Source organism: Nomascus leucogenys, chromosome 3 (assembly GCF_006542625.1).
Source record: "Nomascus leucogenys isolate Asia chromosome 3, Asia_NLE_v1, whole genome shotgun sequence".
Lineage (NCBI taxonomy): Eukaryota > Metazoa > Chordata > Mammalia > Primates > Hylobatidae > Nomascus > Nomascus leucogenys.
In genome coordinates, this window is record NC_044383.1 from 44375931 (window position 1) to 44402058 (window position 26128).

General features: G+C 41.8%; 1 protein-coding gene across 1 annotated transcript in view; it reads left to right on the plus strand.

The window, feature by feature from the left end:
- Positions 1-815: 815 nt before the first annotated feature.
- LIPA (lipase A, lysosomal acid type) overlaps positions 816-26128 on the plus strand; it is a 38497-nt gene continuing 13184 nt past the window's right edge. Inside the window, exons 1-5 of the mRNA XM_003255196.4 lie at positions 816-982; positions 4946-5057; positions 7113-7230; positions 24563-24761; positions 25896-26005. Coding sequence (XP_003255244.1) covers positions 4947-5057; positions 7113-7230; positions 24563-24761; positions 25896-26005 — 538 coding nt within the window. The 5' untranslated portion in view covers positions 816-982; position 4946. The remainder of the gene's footprint in view (positions 983-4945; positions 5058-7112; positions 7231-24562; positions 24762-25895; positions 26006-26128) is intronic.

Sequence of the window (26128 nt, forward strand, 5' to 3'; positions counted from 1 at the left end):
CCATTTTCCTGCCTCAGTCTCCCAAGTAGCTGGGATTAGAGGCACACACCACCATGCCCGCTAATTTTGTATTTTTAGTAGAGACGGGGTTTCGCCATGTTGGCCAGGCTGGTCTTGAACTCCTGTCCTCAGGTGATCCACCCTCCTCAGCTTCCCAAAGTGCTGGGATTACAGGCGTGAGCCACTGTGCCCAGCCCCTTGTCGTTTGTTGTTGTTGTTGTTTGTTTGTTTTTGTTGTTCTTTATAGCACTTATCACCACCTCATGTATTATATAGTTACTCATGATGTGTCTCTTCCCATCAGAATATATACAAGAGAACAGGAACCTTGTTTGGTTGGTTTCTATATCTCCACTGTCTTACTAATGCCTGGCATTTCGCAGGTGCTCAATAAAATCTTTGTTTTAGAAAATAATAAATAATATGTGCATATTGAACATTGTTTCCTCTTTTAACAAATATTTAATAATAATAAAAAAATTTAAAGCAGCAAGATTGCTTTGCATCAGGCACAATGATAAGCGCTTTAAATGGAGCCCATGATTCACTTTCATTTATAGAGCCCACATGCTCTCTGTCAGGCGCAGAAGGTGCCAGCCCTGCAGGAGCTTCGGGAGCGGAGCAGAAGGCCGCCTACGAGAGCCTTTGCTAAGAGAGCATGCGTAGGCGACGCGCTGGTAGAGCTGGGGACCTGTCAGCCGGGGAGGCGGAGAACGGGCTCCATCTCTTAGAACCGCCTACGGCGCATGCTCTGTGGGGTCAACTGGGGGGCTGGCGAGCGCCCGCGCTGGGCTGGGGCGGAGTCTCCGAGGCACTTCCCGGTGGCTGGCTGCTCTGATTGGCTGAACGAATAGTCCGAGGGTGGTGGGCACCCGCCCTCCCGACAAGGCCGACCAGGCCCCATGCAGGTCCCCTATCCGCACCCCGGCCCCTGAGAGCTGGCACTGCGACTCGAGACAGCGGCCCGGCAGGACAGCTCCAGGTGAGAGTGCCGGCCCCGCGGCGCTGCCAGGTGCGGGTGCGGCGTGGAAGCTGGTGCCTCCACCAAGGGGAGGGTCGCGCCCCGAGGCTCTGCCGGCCGGCAAGACCCTCTGCGTTTGGACCCGGCGAGTCTTGCCTGGGGTGCCTGCGGGTGCTTTTTCTGCGGGCGTTGGCTCAAGGCATCTGCCAATCAGCCAGGGCAACTTCAGCTCTCTTCCCTGGGCGCTGTCCACTTTCCTGGACAGGCGCGGTCGCCGGTCAGTGAAGCTGCCCAGTGCTCCTGGACCGCGAGGACAGCAGGGATGTCTGATTCCTCTCTCTGCATCCTCGTGCTCTCCCATTAGCTCCTCCAGGCATCCCATCCTACCTTTCTTGTTAGCCAACGGCGTGGTCCAAAGCAGACTCGGGCATCAATCCTGGTTAAAGTCCCAATGATACTGCTTTTTGAACAGTTGACACTTTGCTTCCAGTACTTCAGCTGGGTGAACCTCAGATTCCTGAAAAATGGAATTAATGGTACTGCCATAGGGTCGGTGGAGGAGTAATTGACATAGTAGATCAGAAGCGCTGCCTGCGGTGGCTGGCGCCTCGCAAGAGCTTAAATGGGAGTCGTAATAATTGTTGTTATTAGAAAGCTAAATAGCATGCTGCGTTGGTGCCTTTTCTTCTGCCAGTGAACTGTTGGACTGCTCCTATCTTTTTTCAGAATCTGTACTATGCATCTAATATATACGTGGCACTTTTCTTGGTCCTGGGGGTACAAAGCTGAGTCAGATTGTTACAAAGTCTAAAGAACTGAGATAACGGTGTTAATACAGCCCAGAAAAGCACACTTAATTCAGCCCGGAGGGTTTTTTTCCCCCCCTCCTTCCAGATTTTCACAGTGTCTCCTTCTTTGTAAGAATTGCTTGGCTTAGTATGTTGAGAAAAACATACTAAGAATGTAGTGTTGTGTTGGAAGGAAAACTTAACCGGGTGAGATTTTCAGCTGAGTAGCTTTAGCTGTTACTCTCATGGACCTTCCTCTGGGCAGTTGATACAGGTTCTGTAGGAAAACCGCTGAATGAAAGCAGCTCCTGCAGATGCTATCTATTTTCAATTGTGGTAATTCCTTTAATTTTTTCCCTTTCAATTTACTCCTTATTCTCTAGTAATAATAGACTTTTGAGAGTTTGCATTTACGATAAAAAATAGCCTGGGACTGTACAATCCTTCCTATCATGAAGAAGTACAAAGTTGTAAGTAGAAGCAGTGGCCTTGCTTTGCCAATGCACACTGAAGGCGATAACGTTTGCTCCTGTTTAGAATTTCATAGTTCACGGCCGGACGCGGTGGCTCACGCCTGTAATCCTAGCACTTTTGGAGGCCGAGGCCGGCGGATCACGAGGTCAGGAGATTGAGACCATCCTGGCTAACACGGTGAAACCCCTTTTCTACTAAAAATACGAAAACAAAATTAGCCAGGCCTGGTGGTGGGCGCCTGTAGTCCCAGCTACTCGGGAGGCTGAGGCAGGAGAATGGCGTGAACCCAGGAGGCGGAGCTTGCAGTGAGCCGAGATCTCGCCACTGCACTCCAGCCTGGGGGACAGAGAAAGACTGTCTCAAAAAAAAAAAAAAAAGAATTTCAGAGTTCACTACTTCTTGGAAAAAAATAATCCCAGGAGGAATTCCATCAACAGAAGGGAGTCAGTTCACTTTCGCAATCTCCTGAGAATCAATTTCTTAAGACTTGTGGAATATTCAGTTTAAACACAAAACTAAAAACAAACAGCTGTATTGGAGTATTGTTGACATACAATAGCATGGCATATTTCAGTTGTACAATTGTATAAGTTTTTGCATGTGTACACACCTGCGAAACCATCAGTACATTCAATATTATGAACCTGTACATCACCTCCAAAAGATCATTTGTGCATACCCCTTTGTAATCCTTTCTTACTGCCCCTTCTCTCCCTAGGAAACCACTGATCTGCTTTCTGTGAATATAGATTAGACTGCATTTTGTGGAGTTTTATATGAATGGGATCAGACAGTACTTTTTTTTTTCCTTATTTTGATCTGGCTTCTTTTGGCATAATTATTTTGGGATTAATCTATATTGTTTTGTGTTCATTCCCTTTTATAGCTGAGTAGTAGGTATATACCATAATTTATCCAATCATCCATTTAAAGCATTTGGGTTTTTCCAGTTTTTGTCTATTACACCCAAAGCTGCTGTAAACATTTATGTACAAGTCTTCATATGGGCATACATGCCTGCATCTTTTTAAGTGATTCTATTTATTTTTTTAAAAATGTAGAAGTTCTGGGATCTAGTCCTAGGTTTTTCTCTAACCACTTGTGTGTTCTTAGGAGAGGCATTTAACTTTGCCTTCAGCATCCTCAAGGTCTTTGCTGTGATTTTGAGTCATCACTGCCAGAAACCAAGATGGTCTTTGTTGATTTGATGGTTAGAGAATTTCAGAAGGAGAGAGATGGGTTAAATTTTTCCTTTCTGTTTCTTTTGAAAGCTCTGTTTTCTTTCATTTCACTTTTTTCCCATGAATGACAAATTTAAATGCTGACATATAATTTGGGGCAAGAACAGAAGTGGTTACATAAGTAGGAGGAAGAGCTAATAGTGGCTGAACTTAAACATGTCTAAATCACAGGTGGAGGGCAAGAGGTGGGAAATAAGCAAGCTCAGAAGTTTTGTGTTTCTTTCTTTTTCTCAAACTATCCTCTTTTAAGTCTTGCCTTTTGTTATTTCTCCATGAACAATTTGTTTTTAACTTTGGGGTTAGGAGGTAAATGGGTATGCTGGACTTCAAAGGTCATGTATTAACTGGAGGTGATGGCTGGGAGGTTTCTTAGTTAAAAATAATTCCTTTGGGCCGGGTGTGGTGGCTCATGCCTGTAATCTCAGCACTTTGGGAGGCCGAGGCGGGCAGATCACGAGGTGAGGAGATCGAGACCATCCTGGCAAATACAGTGAAACCCCGTCTGTACTAAAAAAAAAAAATACAAAAAAATTTGCCGGGCGTGGTGGCGGGTGCCTGTAGTCCCAGCTACTTTGGAAGCTGAGGCAGGAAAATGGCCTGAACCTGGGAGGTGGAGCTTGCAGTGAGCCAAGATTGCGCCACTGCACTCCAGCCTGGGCGACAGAGCGAGACTCAGTCTCAAAAAAATAAATAAATAAAATAATAATAATAATAATAATAATAATTCCTTTGGGAAGCAGAGGCGGGCAGGTCACGAAGTCATCTGAGACCAGCCTTGCCAATATAGTGAAACCCCGTCTCTACTAAAAATACAAAAATTAGCCAGGCATGGTGGCCTGCATCTGTAGTCCCAGCTACTCTGGAGGCTGAGGCAGGAGAACCGCTTGAACCTGGGAGGCGGAGGTTTTGGTGAGCCGAGATTGTGCCACTGCACTCCAGCCTGGGCAACAGAGTGAGACTCCGAAAAAAAAAGAAATTCCTGGGCAGGCGCCGTGGCTCATGCCTGTAATCCCAGCACTTTGAGAGGCCGAGGTGGGCGAATCACGAAGCCAGGAGTTCGAGACCAGCCTGGCCAATATGGTGAAAACCCGTCTCTACAAAAATACAAAAATTAGCCGGGTGTGGTGGTGCGTGCCTGTTGTCCCAGCTACTCGGGAGGCTGAGGCAGAAGAATTGCTTGAACCAGGAGGCAGAGGTTGTAGTGAGCTGAGGTTGCACCACTGCACTGCAGCATGGGTGACAGAGTGAGACTCCATCTCAAAAATAAATAAATAAATAAAATAAAAATAAATAAATAAATAAAATAAAAAAATTCCTTATTCTCCTTTCAGATATGGCTGGAGTCATTTGTTTCATATTTTCCCTTCACCTTTTACTTGCCCTAAATCTGGTTCAGAACTTTTTGTGGGAGCATTAATTTACCAGAATATTTTTGTGTAGTAAAATTCAAGCAAATAATAATAGACTGTTTTGTTATACAGAATGAAAATGCGGTTCTTGGGGTTGGTGGTCTGTTTGGTTCTCTGGACCCTGCATTCTGAGGGGTCTGGAGGGAAACTGACAGCTGTGGATCCTGAAACAAACATGAATGTGGTAAGTTTCTCGAAGTTATGTACTTTTAAAATACATCTATTTCTCAGATCCAGTTATGTGAGCTACATGAAGCCATACCCATGCATTCATCTCTTTATAATTCCTTTGCTTTTCAATTTCTCTGAATTTTTTTTTTTTTTTTTTTTTTTTTTTTTTTTTGGGACGGAGTCTTACTCTGTCACCTGCCTGCCCAGGCTGGAGTGCAGTGGTGCGATCTCGGCTCATTGCAACCTCTGTCTCAGGGGCTCAAGCGATTCTCGAGCCTCAGCCTCCCAAGTAGCTGGGACTACAGGCATGCACCACCATGCCTGGCTAATTTTTTTTGTATTTTAGTAGATATAGGGTTTCACCATGTTGCCCAGGGTGGTCTTGAACTCCTGAGCTCAGGTGATCTGTCCACCTCAGCCTCCCAAAGTCCTGGGATTGCAGGGGTGAGCCACTGCGCCCAGCCCAATTTCTCTGAATCTTAGATTCAGTTTGCTAGGCTTTTCTCACCAGGTAATAATGTAGTTAACAAACCTCAGTTTAATGTTATATATACTTCTTAATAAGATAAATTATGATTTTTATTAATTCATTTCATTTTTAAGTCTCACTAAGTTTGTTTAAACTATAAGAAAGTATTTAAACGTTGCAAGAACATTACCGCTGTTGAGAGCTGGGTTTAGAATACATTGAACAAAGGCTGTGATTAAGTATGTCCAGGGAACATATTTCTTTTTTTTTTTTTTTTGAGACAGAGTCTCACTGTTGCCTAGGCTGGAGTGCAGTGTCGCAATCTCGGCTCACTGCAGGCTCTGCCCCTCGGGGTTAACGCCATTCTCCTGCCTCAGCCTCCCGAGTAGCTGGGACTATAGGCGCCTGCCACCTCGCCTGGCTATTTTTTTGTATTTTTAGTAGAGACGGGGTTTCACCGTGTTAGCCAGGATGGTCTCGATCTCCTGACCTCGTGATCCGCCCGCCTCGGCCTCCCAAAGTGCTGGGATTACAGGTGTGAGCCACCGCGCCCGGCCCAGGGAACATATTTCTATACAGAAGTCAAGTATCTGAGCAAAATTTTGTTTAAAAAATATACAAAAATAACCACTCGGCTAATTAAAACATCTGAAAGTTATTAATCTTAAGTAAACAATAAAATCTGGAAATAGTTCATTTAGGCACAAAATATCAGTAAAGTACAAATTATTAAAGAAAACAGCAACTTTAAAATAGATGTTGCAGTGACCCAGCTGAAGAATCAGGCAAGCTTAGGGACTCAGAGAGAAATTCACAGGGAGCTAGGAGAGTATGACCTGATAACAGGGTCTTAAAGTTAAGTTTTACTTCTTAGCTCAAAACTTTTCTTTTGCCTCTCAGTTTTTCCAACTTTTAAAATAATTTTTTAAATAAGAATGATAAAATTAAATTCTTTCAAGTACTTATTGTAGAGAGGGTATGTGCACTTATTTACATTAAATCCCCTGGATAATTGAATTATCCACATCCCACTGAGCCCCTGATTAACAATTGTCCCATGAATCCTTCCTTATAGAAAAGTGAATGTGACCATAATTCCCTATTTTGTTCAACTTTTCTTCCATCCCACCTTGACATTCTATGTAATTATTTTAGTCCATTGATAAAAACAGGTTAATATTTTTTATGCTTTATTCGCCAGTAGGGGATCTCTCAAAACAAAGAAAGTGTTTTATACATTGACAGTTCTAGCTGGGATATTTAGAAAAGAAAGAAATGAGCATTTATTTGTGCCCCGTAGGCAGGATGGAAACAAAGAGGCCCAAGCTGTGTTAAAGTTAGACAAATTTGGTATAAAACATGCTAGAATGATGAAACTGAAGTTTAACCAAACACCTGTAGGTGGAACACAAGCGTGAAACAAGGGGGGATTTACTCTTGTGATGGGGGGTTGGCTACTAGATTTAGCAGACTAAAATTTCAGTGACAAATGCTTTCTTAAAGCCTGGAGAACATAGTTTATCTGCTCCTTTGCTTGTTAATGTGGGAGACTGTTTCAGATTCTGTCCACCCAATTTTCATCGTCCTTTTTCTCCTCAGAGTGAAATTATCTCTTACTGGGGATTCCCTAGTGAAGAATACCTAGTTGAGACAGAAGATGGATATATTCTGTGCCTTAACCGAATTCCTCATGGGAGGAAGAACCATTCTGACAAAGGTATGGGAAAGCTCTTAAAAGTAAAAACCAGAATTTGTCTGGGTTTTGTGTTAGTAACCAAGTTCAGATTTAACTTGAAAACATTGAAATGGGATTATTTTTAGACCAAGGCACTAACTGTGTTGAGGTTTGCAAGGCACAGAAAAATAATTTTCTTTTAAAGAAGTAAGGACAAGCATCATCTAATTTTTTGTTCAAAGGCCAGATTCGAGGATATGCTAAAATCTCTGCGGCTTTGTTTTTTTAAGGAAGCATCTTATTTAATGAAATGTTTTGAGCATTAAGTAGATGGCTTTTGCTATTTAAAAGTTATTTAATTTTTTTGAATTAACATAATCTAAAAATCATAGAATTAGAAGACATACAGTGAAATGCCTCCCTTCTCTCTCACTCCCTACTTCCTGCTTTTTTGTGTATCTTTCTAAAATAACTTCATTTTAAAATCTTTTTATTTCCAAAAATCTCATTAGAAACAAATACAAACACAGATTCTTATTTTTCCCTTGCCTCCATTTTAATGCAAAAGATGGCACTATTTTGTTCTTTGAATTGTTTACTTAATATCTTGGAGATCTTTCCATACAATACATAAAGCACCCCTTCCAGAGGTGCATGGTATTTCACTATATGACTGTATCATGATTTATTTACCAAGTGTCCTATTAATGCGTATTTGTGCTATTTTCAGTCTTCTGTTAACAAATATTGATCCTGTAAATAAACTTTTGTGTGTGAAAGTTTATTTATATGACACATGCCCAGAAATAGAATTTTTGGATCACAGGATATATGCATTTGTGATTTTGATATATATTGCCAAGCTGATTTTCATGTGCACGTGTCCTGATAATTACTATCACTATGAATATATGAAAGTTCTTGTAGCTTTGGCTTAAAAAGTATATATGTACATATATATGTATATCTTTTTTCTCTCTCTCTCGTTTTATAACTCAAGCAAAACTGCAGTTTCCAGTGCAGATAAAGGAATTTCTAGACAGACTGATTGAAATTATTAAGCAGGTATCAGAAGAAGGATCTAATCTTTATTCAATTATCTCTCCAGATGTAGCTTATTTATTTATTTATTTATTTATTTTTTGAGACGGACTTTCGCTCTTGTTGCCCAGGCTGGAATGCAATGGTGCAGTCTTGGCTCACTGCAACCTCCGCCTCCTGGGTTCAAGTAAGATGTAGCTTATTCTATAACATTTTTTTGTTTCTGGAGACTTTTCTTGGGGAAATTAAGGTTTAGATTAAGGTAGTTAGATAGCTATTTATTCTTCAATTTAAGTGTTATAGGGGCAAAAGAGCCATCTTTGCCTCAATTCCTGCCCAAATTGTTATTCAAAGGAAGCTTAAAAACCCTTTGTGTTAATGTGAGCGTTGTATTATTATTTGCTTTGTTTTTTCTTAATTTACCCTAGTTTAACTTTTTTCTTCCATGTGTTCTAGCTATAATAAGATTTTAATAATGTTTAGGTGGCCATGAGAACCATTTTTTTTGAAATTTGATTTCTAACTCTTGAGATTTTTATGGTTTACAGATATATACCATTAAGCTTCCTTTTTATAAATATGTTATAAAATGAGTGATGAGTTATAGTGAGAGCTTTTAGTTTTTCCTGTTCTCAAAACACTCAAAACATATATTTTATGCTAGAGTGAGCATATGATCTTGGTTTCCTTCCTTTTTTTTTTCCCCCAAAGAATAACCCCTGTATACTGATTTCAGACACTGTATAAAGAAAAATGTTTTGTATTATTTTTCTTAAAATTATAGTTCATGAATTAGTAATATGAATCACTGTTAAGTGATGGCAAGAATCTCAGTAAAACATGCTGAGAGCTCTCCTCCTATATCCACCTTCAGACTTCTCTCTCCATACAGTGGTTAAAACACTCAGAGTCACATGCCCTACCTGTGTGTATCACACTTGCAGGGGAAGGTGCAGTGCCCTGGAATATGAAGAAAGTGAGCATGAGTCTTGATATGCTCCCAGGTAATAGAAAGGAGACTTAGGGGACCTTGGTGCTACACCTGGGTCTGCCCCTGACTTCTTGTGTGCTTTTTTTTCTTTTTTCTTTTTTTAAACCTCTGTGGGATATATTATATATACTTTATTTTTGGCAGGAGGGTTGGGGATTGGGAGAGTGGAGAGTCTAGGTCTTTAGAATGGGGGAATATAGACTAAAAGTATTTACCCTAAGCTAAATCTGTTCATAGCATTTGGTCCTCACGTTCTTTCTCTATTCTGAGAGGCCCTCCCTGTAGGGGATCACTGATGTGTATGTCATACCTGCTATGAGCTAACTTCAGTGGGGAGTTTTCAAGGAAGTCTACAGTGAACAACTCAGTTCTCTAAAGGAATTGTGATTTTCCTAACAACTGCATAGGCGCTTTCCTGATGGTTTGCATTTCCACATTCTAAAACAGAGCATGGACAGAGGCTCTTTACTGTCCTTCACTCCTATTCAAGGGCAAAGTTGTTGCCACTGGTGTTATTTCGGCTGTTTAAAGGCAAATAGATAAAAAGAATGGAGAAGGCCTTTCACAACCAAAGTGAAACGCGTCCTCTTCTCATGCATCCCACTTCCCCTCCTGACTTCCTCCTCTATTATTAATAGCACCAGCATCCTCCTAATGACCTAGCCTGAAATCTGCAGAATCATTCTTGACCATGGGTCCTCTCTAGGCCACCCACGTTAAATTGCTTCAGTTCATCTTTTTCTTCTGTTTCCCTGACCACCATCCTACATTAGGCTCTTGTTACCACTTAACTGGGCGCCTGAAATAAGCTCAGCAGCTGAGAGAGTCTTGAGCCATTTCCATTTTCAAGGCTCCTCGTATACTAACAAAAAGAAAGAATTTCAAGACAGGATTATGGAAATTCACTTTGCTTATATAATTTAAGAAATTAATGCTTTTAATACACACAAAAATACTGCTATACATTCATACTATTTACAAAATATATTAAAACATTATTCATTTTTTGGTACCACATTCCTTGTGGAACCTGAGTCTACAGCCGAATGGTGAGCATCTTTCAGTCCTGTTGCCATGGGCCTCTTTGACTGACTGTGTAGCCTCACTTGGAGATCAGGTTTTTTTATGAACACAGGGCTTAGCCACATGGCTTCCCTGCCCATATTTGCTTAAAGCCTTTACCTAATTGCTCTTTTCTCTGTCAGCCTTCCTGTTCTCGTTCATCCTATGTGGTTTTGCAGGATTAGGTTTCTTAAAGCTCAGCTATAATTATGTGAAATTGCCATTCAGCAATCTTCAGGGGTCTCAGAAATGAACATACACACTGTTCCTTAAATATTCTGTCCTAGCTGGTATTTGTACCTTTCACCTCCATTCTGTACAGTAGTAGCCCTTGGCTACTTGTGCAGTATGTGCATGCTGTTTCCCACCGTTAAGCAACCTTCTTAGGAAGTGTTGAGCAACCCTTTGCTCCTGAAGGGAATTGAAATTCAGAAATTACTCCTTCATAGGGAAGTGGCTCTGTTTTCATGGGCTCAGCCTTATTTCAGAAAGTCATGGGGAGTGAGCACTAGAGGGATCTCAGATTCCTGCCTGGGCTAGGGATTTTTTTTTTTTTTTTTTTTTTTAGCACACTTCACTGGTGGATTCCAAGGTAGAATTCTCGGTTTTGGCAACCTGTGTTCTAGACTAACACCCTCATTTTGATGGATAAGACAGCCAGGTTCAAATAGGGAAAGGAATTTACCTCAGGTCGGAGGGTCATGGCCTGGCCTGTCTGACTACAGATTCAGTGATCTTTGAACTGGAGAATGTGGCCATACATAATAAATATTAACCAAGTTGATCCTGTGATAGGCACAATATATATTTTATTTGACTAAAACAAGGAAATACACACTGGTCTTGCATTAAATACATAAAACAGCAACAACAAGGCAGATTTACTTCTTGCCTGACTAGGAAATTGGCCAGTCATCAAAACACCAAGAGTGGCACCTTTGTATCTGAAAGTTATGCATCTGGTTGCCGAGTGGGTGAAGTGGCGCTCTAGACTGTGAAAGCCTGGAATGACTGCCTTCAGCGTGCAGAAACAGGCTTTTCAACTGTGGCCTCAGCAAAGATTCCCCAGGGGTTGCCCATTGAGCTATTAGAGTCATAGCTGAAAATTCACAGCATGGCTTGTGAGATAAGTCTTTATAAGGAGACCATCATCTTGTATTTTCCTTTGATTGTTTATTTTAGAATTCTGGTTGATTTCTAGATTTTTCTTTCCTTATAGAAAAATCCTTCACTTCTAAAGAAACTATTTTTTGAATCACTGCAGTGCTCTAACGGGCTACACATAGGCCTTGGTAATCTGGGATGTAATTCCTCACCCCTGGTGGTGCCAAACAGACATGGGTTCATTAATCAATGCCTGAGCTTGGTGACTTGGGCAGAGCTCAGGCTCATGTAGCACTCTGATGGCGCATTGGGTAGGGGATTGCATTCAGAACCTTTGCCTAATGGAGCAGCATGAGGTCAGCTGTACAGTTTATCTCATAGACCCAGGTTGGGCTCAGAGCAGAGAGCCGAGTGGAAAGGAAGATAGTGCTCTGCCCTGTCCCCTTCCCTCCTCTTCCTCCTGGTTACCGCTCTGACCTGTCCTCTGTCCTCAACTAACTTTCACCTCTTCAGGGAGGATTTCCTCAGCCTCTCCCACCAGGTCAGGCCCCTGGCTACATATTCTCATAGTTCTCTGTGTTTTTCTCCATCGCAATTAAGACAATAAACAATATATTATTATGTAGGTGATGATGTGTGTGACCTCTGTCATCCCCACCAGACTCTGCAGGGATGAAGACTCTTTACTTGGTAAATTGCTTTAGCTCCAGGCTGCAGTCTACCCAAGCATGCTCCTGCAGCCCTCCTGTGACATTGTGATTTAATAGTGTCCCCTGCTCAAGGCCACACTGCATTAAGGATTTCCTACTCCTGGGCTCCTAGGAGTCCACGAATACAACTTGAAGGCTTCCTGTGGTGGGTAAAACTTGAAGCTGTATTGCCTCGTGATTAAGCTGAGCATGTGAAGAGCCATCAGTCATGGGTGTAAGTTCTGGCTCTATTATTTAACTAGCTGTGTGACCTTGGCAATTTTCTTTACCTCTCGAAGTTTTGACTTATTCAATTATTAAACAGGAAGAATAATGCTGGCTACTTTGTAGGCTGTTGTGAAAACTTGATAAGGCCTGTGAAATATATGCAATATAGTAAGTGCAGGTGATACAATTTCTTTTACAACATTTATTTATTTAAAATATTTAAATGAATAAATACATAAATACTTTAAAAGTCTCGCCGTGTCTCCCAGGCTAGAATGCAGTGGTACAATAATAACTTACTGCAGCCTCAAATGATCCTCCCTCAGCCTCCCAAAGGGCTGGGATAACAGGCAAGAACCGTGGTGCCCAGCCTCTGTTTTTAATTTTGAAATGTCAACATGGCTTTGATGGTGGTCTCTGATATTGACTTCTTCAGGATTAAGCCCTCCATGACAGGGATGTATTCTAAACTGTATGGAAAGGAGGAAGATGCCTTTGTTTACAATGGACAGAAGTAAGAAAAGTAAGAAATGTCATAGAACTATGTCTGGGGGTCAGGTGACAAGCACTGTGTCATCTCTAGCCCTGTGTCCCCTGCAGGTGCTTTCTTCTGTGGACCCTCTGCTCCTTCTGTTGAGGGAGAATTTTGGATGAGAGCTGGATAATTTCCCAAAATTCGGTCAACTGTGAAGCTCTGGAACTCAAGTTGCTGTGCTGCAAAGCTGTCTGAGGACAGGCCGTGGTGGCAGAGAGGGGCGGGGAAGACAGGCAATTTGGCATGGAGATGATGGGCACGTTTGTCACATGACCTGGGTTTGATTCCCAGCTCCATCATATACTAATTGTGTGTCCTGGGGCAAATGATTTATTCTCTCTAAGCCTCAGAGGCCCCAAAGGAGGAAGAATGATGTAAATGGCCCAGCACCTTCCTGGGTGCATGGAAAACTCTAATTATGATAATGTCCTGGAACGTTCTGCAGTGAACAAGACAGACCACATTACTGCCTTCATGTTGCTTGGTGATCAGAGTGACTATTGCTGATGTTGGGGAAAACAGCATTCTGAGGCATGGAACGGTTTTCTTCCCTGCTCTGTGATGCGGGGCGCTCTTGTTGTGTTCACCCCTGCAGGGTGACAGTGAAGTGTGAGTGCAGTGGACTGCACAGTGGCAAAGGCCACGTGACTCCCTGAATGCGTCCTGTGGACAGGCCAAGTGCTGTGCTCTGTGTGAATCATCAGGTGAACTCTCATGCAATTCTAGGGTGTAAGAACTCCTATTACCTCCTGTTTTACAGATGAGGAAACCAAGGTTTATAGGGGTTAATTAACTTGCCCAAGATAAAGCAGCTGATGGGTAATGAAGGCAGGAATCACACAGCCCGTGACTGTCTCTGCCCACTTGGCCCTCTTCTCAGGCTTGAGAACAGCTATGATGTCCCTGATAAAGTCACACTATGGAAAGTATCTGACTTAGATGTCCTGCATCTGCTAGATGTCCTGCTTCTGCCTACTACACCAACTCAGAGAGCTGTTAGGTGACTTATCTGACATAATGCGTGTAAAGTGCTTAAGTGCTTAGCCTGGTGCCTGACACATTGTCAACACTTAGTATGCTCTTGCTGTTACTATGATTATATTACCTGGGCCAAAGAATGCCACTTCACTTTATCCTTCTTCACAGTGGTTATGTTCTAATAATATTTTATTACATTTACAGTTGACTCTTTAACAACATGGGGGTTAGGGGTGCTGTCCCCCAGAGCTATTGAAAACTGCATATAACTTTTGCATTCCCCAAAATTTAACTAATAGCCTACTGTTGACTAGAGGGCTTACCTATAACGTACATAGCCGACTAACAAATATTTTATGTTATATGTATTATGTACCATATGCTTACAATAAGTAAGCTAGAGGAAAGAAAACGTTATAAGGAAATCATAAGGAAAAGAAAATGTATTTACTATTCATTAAGTGGAAGTGGATCATCATAAAGGTCTTCATTCTTATGTTGGAACAGGCTAAGGAAGAGGAGGAAGAGGAGGAGTTGGTCTTGCTGTTGTAGGAGTAGCAGAGGTGGAAGAGGGGGAGGAAGTGGAAGGGGAGACAGGAGAAGTAGGCACATTCAGGGTAACTTTATGAAAATACATTGTAATTTCTGTCCTTTTTTCATTTCCCTAGAAATGTTTCTATAGAATAGCAATTCTTCCATCATTTGCTCTAGTTTCAGTGCCTGTGTCATAGAAGCATCAGTGTTGCAAAGGAAGTCTTGAATAATTGCAATTGCCGCCCTTCTCCAGAATTGTCTAATATCAGTTTGTTTTCTAGCACTGCATCTCCCATGTCTTCTTTCCCATCGTCTGGTGCTGTTTTAGAAGTACTCATCTCCATCAAGTCATCTTCTGTTAATTCCTCTGGTGTGTCTATTAGCTCTTGACTTTATTTAAGATGCATATCTTGAAACTCTTTACCTGCTCCCACGCTCCACCTTTTTGCCATATCCACAATCTTTTTCTTGATTTCCTTGATTGGCTAAGTCATGGATTTGGATACTGTGAAGTCATGCACAACATCTGGACACACTTTTCTCCAGCAGGAATTTATTGTTTCAGGCTTGATAACTCACAGCTTTTTCTGCAACAACAATGGCATCTTCAGTGGTGTAATTCTTCCAGATCTTCATGATGTTCTCTCTGTTGGGGTTCTCTTCCATAACATTGTCAATCCTTTCCACAGTGTATGTGTGTAATGAGCCTTAAAGGTCCTTATGACCTCCTGATTTAGAGACTGAATTAAAGATGTGTTTGGGGGCAAGCAGACCACTTCGATGCCTTTGGTATTGAATTCATGGGGTTCTGGGTGGCCAGAGGCATTGTCCAATATCAAAAGAACTTTGAAAGGCTGTCCCTTACTGGCAAAGTACTTCCTGACTTCAGGAAAAAAGCATCAATGGAACCAATCTGGAAAAATAGTTCTCATTGTCCAGTCCTTCTTCTTGTACAGCCAAAAGACAGACAGCTGATGTCTGTATTTTCCCTTCAAGGCTCAGGGATTAGCAGATTTATAGTTAAGGGCAGATCTGACCATCAACCCTACTGCATTTGCACAGAACAGTAGAGTTAGCCTATCCCTTCCTGCCTTAAATCCTGGTGCTTGTTTCTCTTCCTTACTAATAAATGTCCTTTGTGGGATTTATTTTTATTTTATTTATTTTATTTATTTTTATTTTTATTTTTTTTTAGAATGGAACACTTTCATCTGCATTAAAAATCTGTTCAGGCAGATACATTTTCCTCCAGGAACTTATATTTGGCCTCTTGGTTGGCAGAAGCTGCTTCTTCTTTTATCTTGACATATTTTTAAAGTTTTTTAAATTTTTAATTCTTAAAATTAATTAATTTTTGGTTATTTAGAGACAGCATCTTACTCTGTCACCAAGCTGGAGTGCAGTGGCACCATTATAGCTCACTGTAACCTCAAACTCCTAGGCTCAAGCAGTCTTGTTACCTCAGCCTTCTAAGTAGCTAGGACTACAGACATGTGCCAACCATACTCGGCTAATTTTTAAAACAATTTTTGATAGAGATGGGGATCTCACTGTGTTTTTCAGACTGGTTTTGAACTCCTGGCCTCAAGAGGTCCTCCCGCTTTGACCTCCCAAAGTGCTGGGATTACCAACATAAGCCACCATGCCTGGTCTGTCTTGGCATTTTAAAAGCCAAACCTCTTTGTAAAATTATCAAAGCATCTTTTATTGGCATTAAATTCTCCAACTTTAGATTCTTCACCTTCTTTTTTCTTTACGTTGTCATATAATGACTTTGCTTTTTCTTAAATCTTAGAGTCTAGAATCTATTCTTGCTTTATCTTGAATATGACAGTCTAGAATCTTATTAGAGCAATCCTGCACCCACGTAAAAGCTGCATTTTCAATATGAGATAAAAGGTATTTCAGAAAAAGTGCAAGGTTTTGGCACTTGCTGTCATAGCTGCAATGACAAATGGCTTCACAAATTTTCTTTCCTTTTTTTTTTTAACAATTGTCTTTATGTGTCATTTATCTTGAAATGAAGATAATTGAAGCTGCAGACCTCAATCTATGACACATATCAAGCAATTCAACTTTTTCTTGTCTGGACTTTTCTCTGCTTTTTGGGAGCACTCCCAGATCACTATTAGTTCTTTGTATGGATCCAATGGTGTTATTCAAGGTTTATGATATCACGCTAAACATGATGAAAAACATAGGAGAAATGCAAGAGATCACTTTTACTACAATATGCAATTTACTGGAGAAACTGCTCACGTGGAGATGATTAGTGTCATGGGAAATTTAAGCAGATATTTACAATACTTGAGCTCACCACAAGAGCAACAGGAGGCGGCTACAAAACTGTTACAGTAGTACACAATATACTCTAGTTAATTTTATGCAGTTATGATTTAATACCACATCTTTACATTTGTTTACATTTCTCTTAACTGTCAATGGCACCACGTTTGGTCTGTAAGTGTGTCTAAATTTTGAAAATGTTAACTTTTTATACTTTGTGTATATTTATGGTAATAAATAAAAAAGGCCAATATCTAAATATATTTTATGCGTTCATGACATACCTAACCTCTTATTAACTTTTTATTATTTCTAGACTACAGAGTTGGTCTGTTAGTTTTTCTCAAATTGTTGCAAATCTCCAACAAATTTTTCAATGTTTATTGAAAAAAAAAATCCATGTACGAGTGGACCTGTGCAGTTCAAACCTGTGTTGTTTAAGGACCAACTGTACAGATTTATTATTGTTACTATCAGGGACCATTATTTATTCAGATTTACTATGTATTAACTACTTCATCATTCTCACTTTAGAAAAGGACACCTATACTTCAGAGAGAGAGTTGAGAAAATCCTACAAAGTTTTGTAGCCAGTAAGAACTGAGGTCTGCTTCATGCTAACGCCCTGGGGTCTGACCTCCTCCTTGTTCTCTGTTTTGGTTTTGCCCTGGCCCTCAGCTGGTTTCTCACATGTGTTTTGGAGTGTGACGGAGTCCTGTCTAGACTCAGCATCCTGGCAGAGAAGGCCAGTGCCTTGGGAGGCAGGAGGAAATTCCCCACCTACCCGGTCATCTTCCTCCTGCAGAACTGTGGGCTCAGCACATTCAGTTTCGGAGCCTGAGTAATCCCCTCCTGGCTTCCACCCACACTGGGAAGGCAGCATCGTGGTGGACTGGCACTGGGCTGCTTCTTTGTCAGCTTTGTCCTATTTAGGGCCATAGTGAAATCACTTGCCATCTCCAGGCTGAGAAATGGTCCTTTAGTCTTTTCCCTTAATCCCCAGCCCTCCTAGAGGCTTCTTTTTTCTTTAAGTTGCATTTGCACAGAACTCCTAGAGCCACCCATAGGGCATAGATGGGGAAGGCAGCTCTTGACCTGTCATGCTGGTTTGTCACTCAGACAAACAGGGCTTCAGGGTGCCTGAGTGCACTGAGCAGGCTGGGCCTTGGAGGAGCTGCCTGACCAGGTGAGGCTGGGTGGGTGCCCCTCCTTTCATTCCCTATCCCCTCCATCTACTAGAGATTACTTTCTTCAAGCACTTTGTCCACATCCTTTCAAAAATAGCTTCCTGCCTTCAGCCGGAAGGCCTCAGTGTGTTCTAGAGACTTCTCTCTTGTTAACCTTCTTTCCCTAGCAAAGCAGTGAAAAGCATGGCCTGTGGTGTCAGACACACCTGGTTAGACTCCAACTCTCCTGCTTTCTAGCTCTCGTTCAGCCTTGGGCAAGTTACTTCTCTGCCACAATTCCCTGTTCTGTTAAATGGCAGTAGTGCCAACTTCAAAGGATTTTCAGTACAGTACCTACAGCATATAAGTGTGCTATCAGCACTAGCTATCATTTCAATCAGCTTTTCTCAGCAAAGTGAAGTGAAATCTGAAATAGTTCACTGGAAGATGTTAGCAGCAATAGGTTTTACCTTCCCAGAGAGAAACATCCTTTGCCAGTAAATCCTTAAATCCTTCTTTGGTGATCGGATGGGAAAGAACCACATTGTACCTTCCTTTCTTCCCCCTGATGGGAGCAGGTGAGAGAAGCTGGCAACAGTTGGCTGGGCCTGCTTCCAGCATCCAGTCTATTCCATTCCCTTTTGTATTCACCCAATGCCAGGGGGAAGGGGCAAGAGGTTTGGAAGCCATTTTTAAAGGTTTTTCACCCCAGGATTCAACACTATTTTGTTTGTTGAGGATCTATCATGCCTAATGGAACCGCCATCTCTAGAAGTTCAGTAAGTTATATCCTCTGCATCTCCCTCTTCAGAAGAGACTTTTTTGTTCTGGGATGAAAGGAAACTGGCCCAGCCTGGAAAGATGTGCACCCCGTGAAGTCCTTCCTATTCCGTGTCCCCAGGTCAGACAAGGCACTGGACTTTTCCTAGTGGTTCCCCAGCCTGGCTGCACATCAGAATCAGGCAGGGAGCCTTTCATGTGCGCACTGCTCCCATCTGGCCAAGGCCTGGGTGCAGTGTCAGCTCTCTATTCATCTGGCTCCTATGTTTTCTCCAGAACCCTTTGTGGAAACATCTGTCTCTTACTTAGAATCCAGGTCAAATGTTTGTCCCTCTGGCCCAGTAACTTTCTCCTTCTTCTGGGCCTTCCTGAGTGGTGTTCTAGCCTTCTTCTTGCTGGGTTAGACAGTCATTGTGTGTCTGTCTCCCTCGAGGATGGAGCTCCCTGTGGGAGGGAGTGTGGGTTACCCATCTTTGCATTCCTAGCATCTATTAGGTTGGGACAAAAGTAATTGTGGTTTTTGCCGTTAGTTTTTTATTTTGTGGAGGGTGGGGGTAATGGAATCCCTCTCTGTCACCCAGGCTAGAGTCCAGTGGTGCGATCTTGGCTGACCACAACCTCTACCTCTTGGGTTCAAATAATTCTCCTGCCTCAGCCTCCTGAGTAGCTGGGATTACAGGCACCCATCACCAGGGTTTCGCCATGTTGGCCAGGCTGGCCTCAAACTCTTGACCTCAGGTGATCCACCTGCCTCGGCCTCCCAAAATGCTGGGATTACAGGCATGAGCCATCGTGCCTGGCCTGCCATTGCTTTTTAAGGGCAAAAACCACAATGACTTTTGCAACAACCTAATAGCAGTGGCTGGTACTCAGTAGGCACCTCTAAAGGTTTGTACAAAACATAATGTATGTTTTCAAATCACTTCTTGATATTTTACCTTCCAGTGCACTGCTTAAGATACAGCAGATTTCCATTAAAAACTTTTCACCTGAATGTGGAGGACATAGCTGAGTGGCCTCCATTGCTCTAAAGCCATGCCATTTGTCAGACATTTACCTTTCTTATTCAGCCCCTTTCCTCATCTGCCAGCATTTCCCATGAGAAAACAGTGTGGTCTGCAGTACCCTTTGCAGTGCTTGGCCCAGATTCTCCAGATTTGAAAACATTTAGCTTGTAAAGAATAGATTCACTGTTTCCTTCCCATCTGGTGCATCTTTTGTGCCTGTTGTTCATTGAGCTTTTGTATTCAGCTTGAAGTAGGGGATGGAAGAACCCAAACAAACAAAAAAAGACAATTAGAAAAATAGTGGCTTTGACTTATTCTTTAGAAGCCTCCTTCAAAGGATAAAATAATTCCCTGAGAAAAGCGTTGTGCAGGTGTGAATTCAGTCTGGGTGGAACAAGGGTATTTACCGATGTTCTTAGAAGCTGCACAGCCACCTTAGGCATGGTCTCCTGGGCAGCACATGCTCCAGCTGTCCACGTGCCATTCCTTGCTTCACACTCACCTCCCAGGAAAACTGCAGCAGCTCCTCATTGCCCTTGGGAATCCAGGAGTTATTTATCGGGGATGTTTAAAGACTTTCCTGATGTATCTTCAACTTGTCAGCTTCCACATTTCCCCATTCAAAGCTCTGGAGGTTACAGAGGGAAGTACAGAGACTTTAGGGAAATTTTAAACATTCTCCATTGCGAAAAGGTGGGGAGCTGAGTCCTGGTCGCATGTGCTGGCCAACATCTCCCCTTCCAGCCTCTGTCCTGGCCTGGCTGCCACATATCACCCTCCTCCTCCTCTCTCAATTATCCTTGCCCCAGGGCCCTCTCTGGTTTCAAACCATTCCTGCCTTTCTCTGGACACTCTCCCTTGAGGAGTGGACAAGGCAGTCCCGTGTTTTCCATGTTAACTACGGAGGCACAGATGGGAGCAAGTGCCAAGGAATTAGGCCACCTACCGAGCCTTCCTCTTGCCTCACTCTGACTCTCCATCCTGAGGGAAGGCGATTGCAGTCGTTTTTGTTGGAAATGACCTGACCTGTGGGAGCATCCCGTTCCCGGCCTTTGAAAGTCAAGTCGCCTTCCTCATGGCCTAGCCCCCGATCACTCTTGGTGGGTGAAAAGTGCATCAACATACCTAAGGACCTGTGACATGAGCAGGAAAGCCCCTCTTTCTAGAAAGTGTTAGGCACCATCAGTATGGCAGAGCCACGGCATCATACAGCTCCCGGTCACCATTCTCACGTACAGTTATCATGAGATGATGATGCTGCCTGTAGTTACACATTTTTCAACTATAATTTAATGATAAATTAATTTTGGTAATTATTATTGTCACTTACACTGCAGTTTATAATTTTGAATTTTTAATGATCAATTTTCATATTTTCCCAGCTGGATTATCATCTTCTTCATTGAAGCCAAGAAGCCTGTGCATAAGACGCTGTATCGACCACAATGCCTTCCACTTACAGTTTTCATAGTAAATTTAATCTTGTTAATATTGCATTAAAATGAACTTTTGAAGGCAAAACTGAGCACATAAAGCAGCCCTAATCTTGTCCTATTTGCTTTCTGTTTTCTCCCCATGGGTAGAAGTTCATCTGCGTGGCCCTGGCATTTCTATTTTGTGATTAGAAAATCACAGCAGCCAGACATGATGGCTCACTTCTGTAATCCCCGCACTTTGAGAGGCCAAGGCAAGAGAATCACTTGAGGCCAGGAGTTTGAGGCCAGCCTGGGCGGCATAGTAAGACCTCATCTCTATGAAAAGTTTTTTAAAAAATTGGCTGGATGTTGTGGTACACGCCTGTAATCCCAGTTCTTCAGGGGCCTGAGGTGGGAGGATCACTTGAGTTCAGGAGTTTGAGGCTGCAGTGAGCAGTCATGCCACTGCACTCCAGTCTAGGTGATAGAACGAGACCTTGTCTCTCTTAAAAAAAAAAAAAGTTATAGGAATCATTTTATACTCTTGGCCTGGGGTCCTGCTATTTTAACAACAGGAGGGTACAGCACCCCCAGGCTGTACAACTCCAGGGAGTACCATGTATATTTTCATGTATGTGAGCAGTGCCTTCCAGAGTTGTCTACAGAAGCTACCTTGCAGCAGAACTGCCATTTAAAAACAATTTGCTAGCTATCAAATCTATATTAGGACATTAGCAGAAATGAACATTTGCCAATTCATTTACAGTCTTATAATCTGGACAAACCATTCTTCTTGTTTTTCCTTGGTATTTTACACTCCTCTTTGGTGTACATTATTTTTGCATAGCTGTAATTTAGAGTAGTCTATAATTTTGTATTTTGCTTTTTTTTCCTTTGCAAGGTATGTTATAAGCTTTTCTATGCTGTCACTGTCCTTGTCATGGTTGATGGTAATTATTATACCAAGTGGATTTCAATGAATTGTTTGACCACTTGACAATTAGCTTATTTCCAGTTTTTCACTATTATAAAGAATGAGCAGAGGGCAAAGGAAGCTCTCATTTGTTCACTGTGACCCGTGTGTCAGTCACTATACTGGATACTTACTCACCTCACTTATTCCTCTTAACAATTATTTTTGGAACTGAGACACAGACTGGTTAAGCAACTTAATACTATGAGTTGATATATAATGAACTCTTACTGTGTGTCAGACTCTTTGCTACCTACTTTTCATATAATATCTCATATCTCACTATGTCCTATAAAATGTGTATTATCATTTCTACTCTTCAGGGAATTATATTAATTTTAGGAGATGTTTCCCCAAGGTGTCACGTTAGAACTTGGAGAGGACAGAGTTGAGCCTAGGTTTGTTTGAGCTGTCTAAAACTCATGATCAGGCTGGGCATGGTGGCTCACACCTGTAATCCCAGCACTTTGGGAAGCCGAGGTGGGTGGATCGCTTGAGTCCAGGAGTTTGAGACCAGCCTGGGAACGTGGTGAAACACTGTCTTTACAAAAAACACAAAAATTAGCTGGGTGTGGTGGTGCACGCCTGAAATCCCAACTACTCAGGAGGTTGAGATAGAAGGATCACTTGAGCCCAGAAGGTGGAGGTTGCTGTGAACGGAGATCACACCACTGCACTCCATCCTGGGTCACAGAGCAAGACCCTATCTCAGTCAATCAATCAATCAAATGAGTGAATAAAACTCATGGTCAGTATAATGTCAGCTCCATGGGGGTACTTTTTTTTCCTCTTGTTTTTGTTCTTTGCTGTGTTCTCAGTACTGAGAAGAATGCCTGGCACATAGTTGGTACTCAATAAAGGCTTGTTTCATGAATAACTGAATGGTCTCAGCATTAGGTAAGCAGCTTGAGGTCAGGTTTCTTTGGCTCCCACATCTTTGTTTCTTCTGCTATATCACTGTCTCGGGTACAGGTGAGTAGAAAATAAATTCTCACAGGCAGACACAGACACATATATTTACGAATTTGTGTGTGTAAGCCTTTTTATCTATTTAACTTTTATTCAGCTTTACAATTTTTTATTAAATTTTATTTTTTAAAGCGGTTTTAAGTTCATAGCAAAATTGAGTGGAAGGTACAGAGATTTCCCATACACCCTCTGCCCCCACACTCCTCTGTTATGAATATCCCCCACAGAGTGGAATTGTAATTGTTACAGCTGATGAACCTACATTCACACAAAGTCCGTAGTTTACATTAGGGTTCACTTTTTTTTTTTTTTTTTTTTTGAGACTGAGTCTCCCTCTGTCCCCTAGGCTGGAGTACAGCAGTGCAATCTCGGCTCACTGCAAGCTCTGCCTCCCGGGTTCAAGCAATTCTCAGTTTCCTGAATAGCTGGGATTACAGGTGTGCATCACCACACCCAGGTACCTTTTTTGTATTTTTAGTAGAGATAGGTTTTCGCCATGTTGGCCAGGCTAGTCTCGAACTACTGACCTCAAGTGATCCACCCACCTCAGTCTCCCAAAGTGCTGGGATTGCAGGCGTGAACCACCACACCCGACCATTACAGTTCACTCTTGAACTATATTCTATAGTTTTGGACAAATGTATGATGGCATGTATCTACCACTATAGTATCATACAGAGTAGTCTTACTACCCTGAAAAATTCTCTTTGCTCTGTCTATGAATTCCTTCCTCCCTCCTAACCCCTGGCAACCAGGATCTTTTTTACTGTCTCTATAGTTTTATCTTTTCCAGCATGTCATATAGAATGCAGCCTTTACAGATCTTAGTAATATGTATTTAAGGTTCCTCTACATATTTTCGTGGATTGATAGCTCATTTCCTTTTAGGGCTGAGTAACACTCCATTGTCTGGATGTAGCACAGTTTAGTTACGCATTCATTTTCTGGAGCACATCTTGGTTGCTTCTAAATTTTGGCAATTATGAGTAAAACTACTATAGACGTCTGTATGCAGGTTTTTGTGTAGATATAAGTTTTCAACTCCTTTGGGTAAAATACCAAGGAATGTGATTGCTGGATTATATGGTAAGGGTATGTTTAGTTTTGTAAGAAACTGCCAAACTTTTCCAATGTGGTGCTACCAGTTTGCATTTCCACCAGCAATGAATGAGAGTTCCTATTCCTCCACATCCTCTTCAGCAGTTGGTGTTTTCAGCATTTTTGGATGTTGCTCATTCTGATACGTGTATAGTGGTGTCTCATTATGTGTGATCTTTTTCTTTCCTTTGGTTTATTAGGAATTATTGTGAGAAATGCAATTATGAAAGCAAATTGTAAAAACATTTTATAAGTTCTTAAAAATATATTGATTTTTGTTTTTGCTGCTTACGTAAGTGTGTCTTGTTAGTGGTCCAGTTTCACTGCTACCTTGCCAGTGCTGTTTTAAAAAAATTCTTTACTAAGGCTATATGTGAGTACATCACTACCTCAATCTTTCAGTTTATTTCTAGTTCATTATTTGCTTATGGATCTTTTACGAATGTTCTATTTAGCAAGATATCATATTTGTTTTGAAGCTTGGTGCTACTGCCTCCTAAACAATGAATGTTTTTCAGGTCCCAAACCAGTTGTCTTCCTGCAACATGGCTTGCTGGCAGATTCTAGTAACTGGGTCACAAACCTTGCCAACAGCAGCCTGGGCTTCATTCTTGCTGATGCTGGTTTTGACGTGTGGATGGGCAACAGCAGAGGAAATACTTGGTCTCGGAAACATAAGACACTCTCAGTTTCTCAGGATGAATTCTGGGCTTTCAGGTATATTTGAATTGATAATGGCATGGATGTATTTCCTTAGTACTCTTAAAGCAGACAACAGGCTTCCAGCAGAAGAGGCAGATAGGTGGTAACTCTGAAGTTGTATGAGAGGGGAAGTTGGTGTCTTTTGAATGTTGAATGTTTGAATGTTGCTAGGAATTTAATGACTAGCAGTAAGGTAAATTATAAGTAAATGATTACATTAAGATTTACATTTAGTTAGGAATTCTTAAGTTATTTTGACATTTCTGGTGGTGTGGGTGCTGCTGGGTAAATGTTGTTCCATAGCTTTCCTCCTTTCTCCGTAAATATGTAATCCAGATGTTCAGTTTTCTTCTTTCCAGAAAGTATCCTTTCCTCCCTCTTACTTCTGGCTCCACCAATTAATTGCTGTATGACCTTAGACATCTTACATAAGCCTCCTGTGTCTCAGTTTCCTCATTTGTAAAATGGAGCATAATAAGCACCTACCTCATAAGGTCACTCGGGGCTTAAAGGAGAGGATGCAGAGAAGGAGCCTCCACAGAACCTGGCACCTTGTATGAACTTGCTAGGAGTTGGCTCTTCTCCTGCCAGTGGCAACATGCGCACGCATATACCCATATGCACACTTGCATTTTGGTCTATGTTTTGGTACCAGGTATTGGAGAAAGTCAGCAGCACTATAGCAGCCTCTGGGCTTCCTTTCCATTTTTAAAACCAGAGGCACCTCTAAGGACATGAAACACAAGAATGAGAGCTTTTAACAAAAGGCATATACAGGAATTGGTTTATTGTCATGTTATTTGTAACAACAGAAAACAGGAAACTACCCAAATGCATGTCAGCAGTGAATGGATTAAGCCAGATACAGGAGAATACACACTGTATAATTCTACTTATAGAACTATTTAAAAACAGGTGAAACTAATTTCTGGTGTGAAAAATGAGGAGAATAGTTACCTTTGGGAGACACAACTGGAAGAGAGCCCAAGGGGGCTTCTGTGGTCCTGCTAGTGTTGTTTCCTGGACTCACTGCTGGTTTTCCCAGCCGTGTTTAGTTTGTGATAACTCATCAAACTGCATACTCAGTATGTGTGTGCTATTCTGTTTTATGTACTATTTCAATGAAAGAGTTCCTTTCTTGGATTACAGTTACGATGAGATGGCAAAATATGACCTACCAGCTTCCATTAACTTCATTCTGAATAAAACTGGCCAAGAACAAGTGTATTATGTGGGTCATTCTCAAGGCACCACTATAGGTATGTATGTAAATAAGATCAGAAGTTGATATAAATTCTTCATTACAGAGTTTGTACTTTTCTTAAAAGTGAAATATAAAAAGATGTTAGTTCAAATTCTATTTATTTTTAAATGCCAAACAG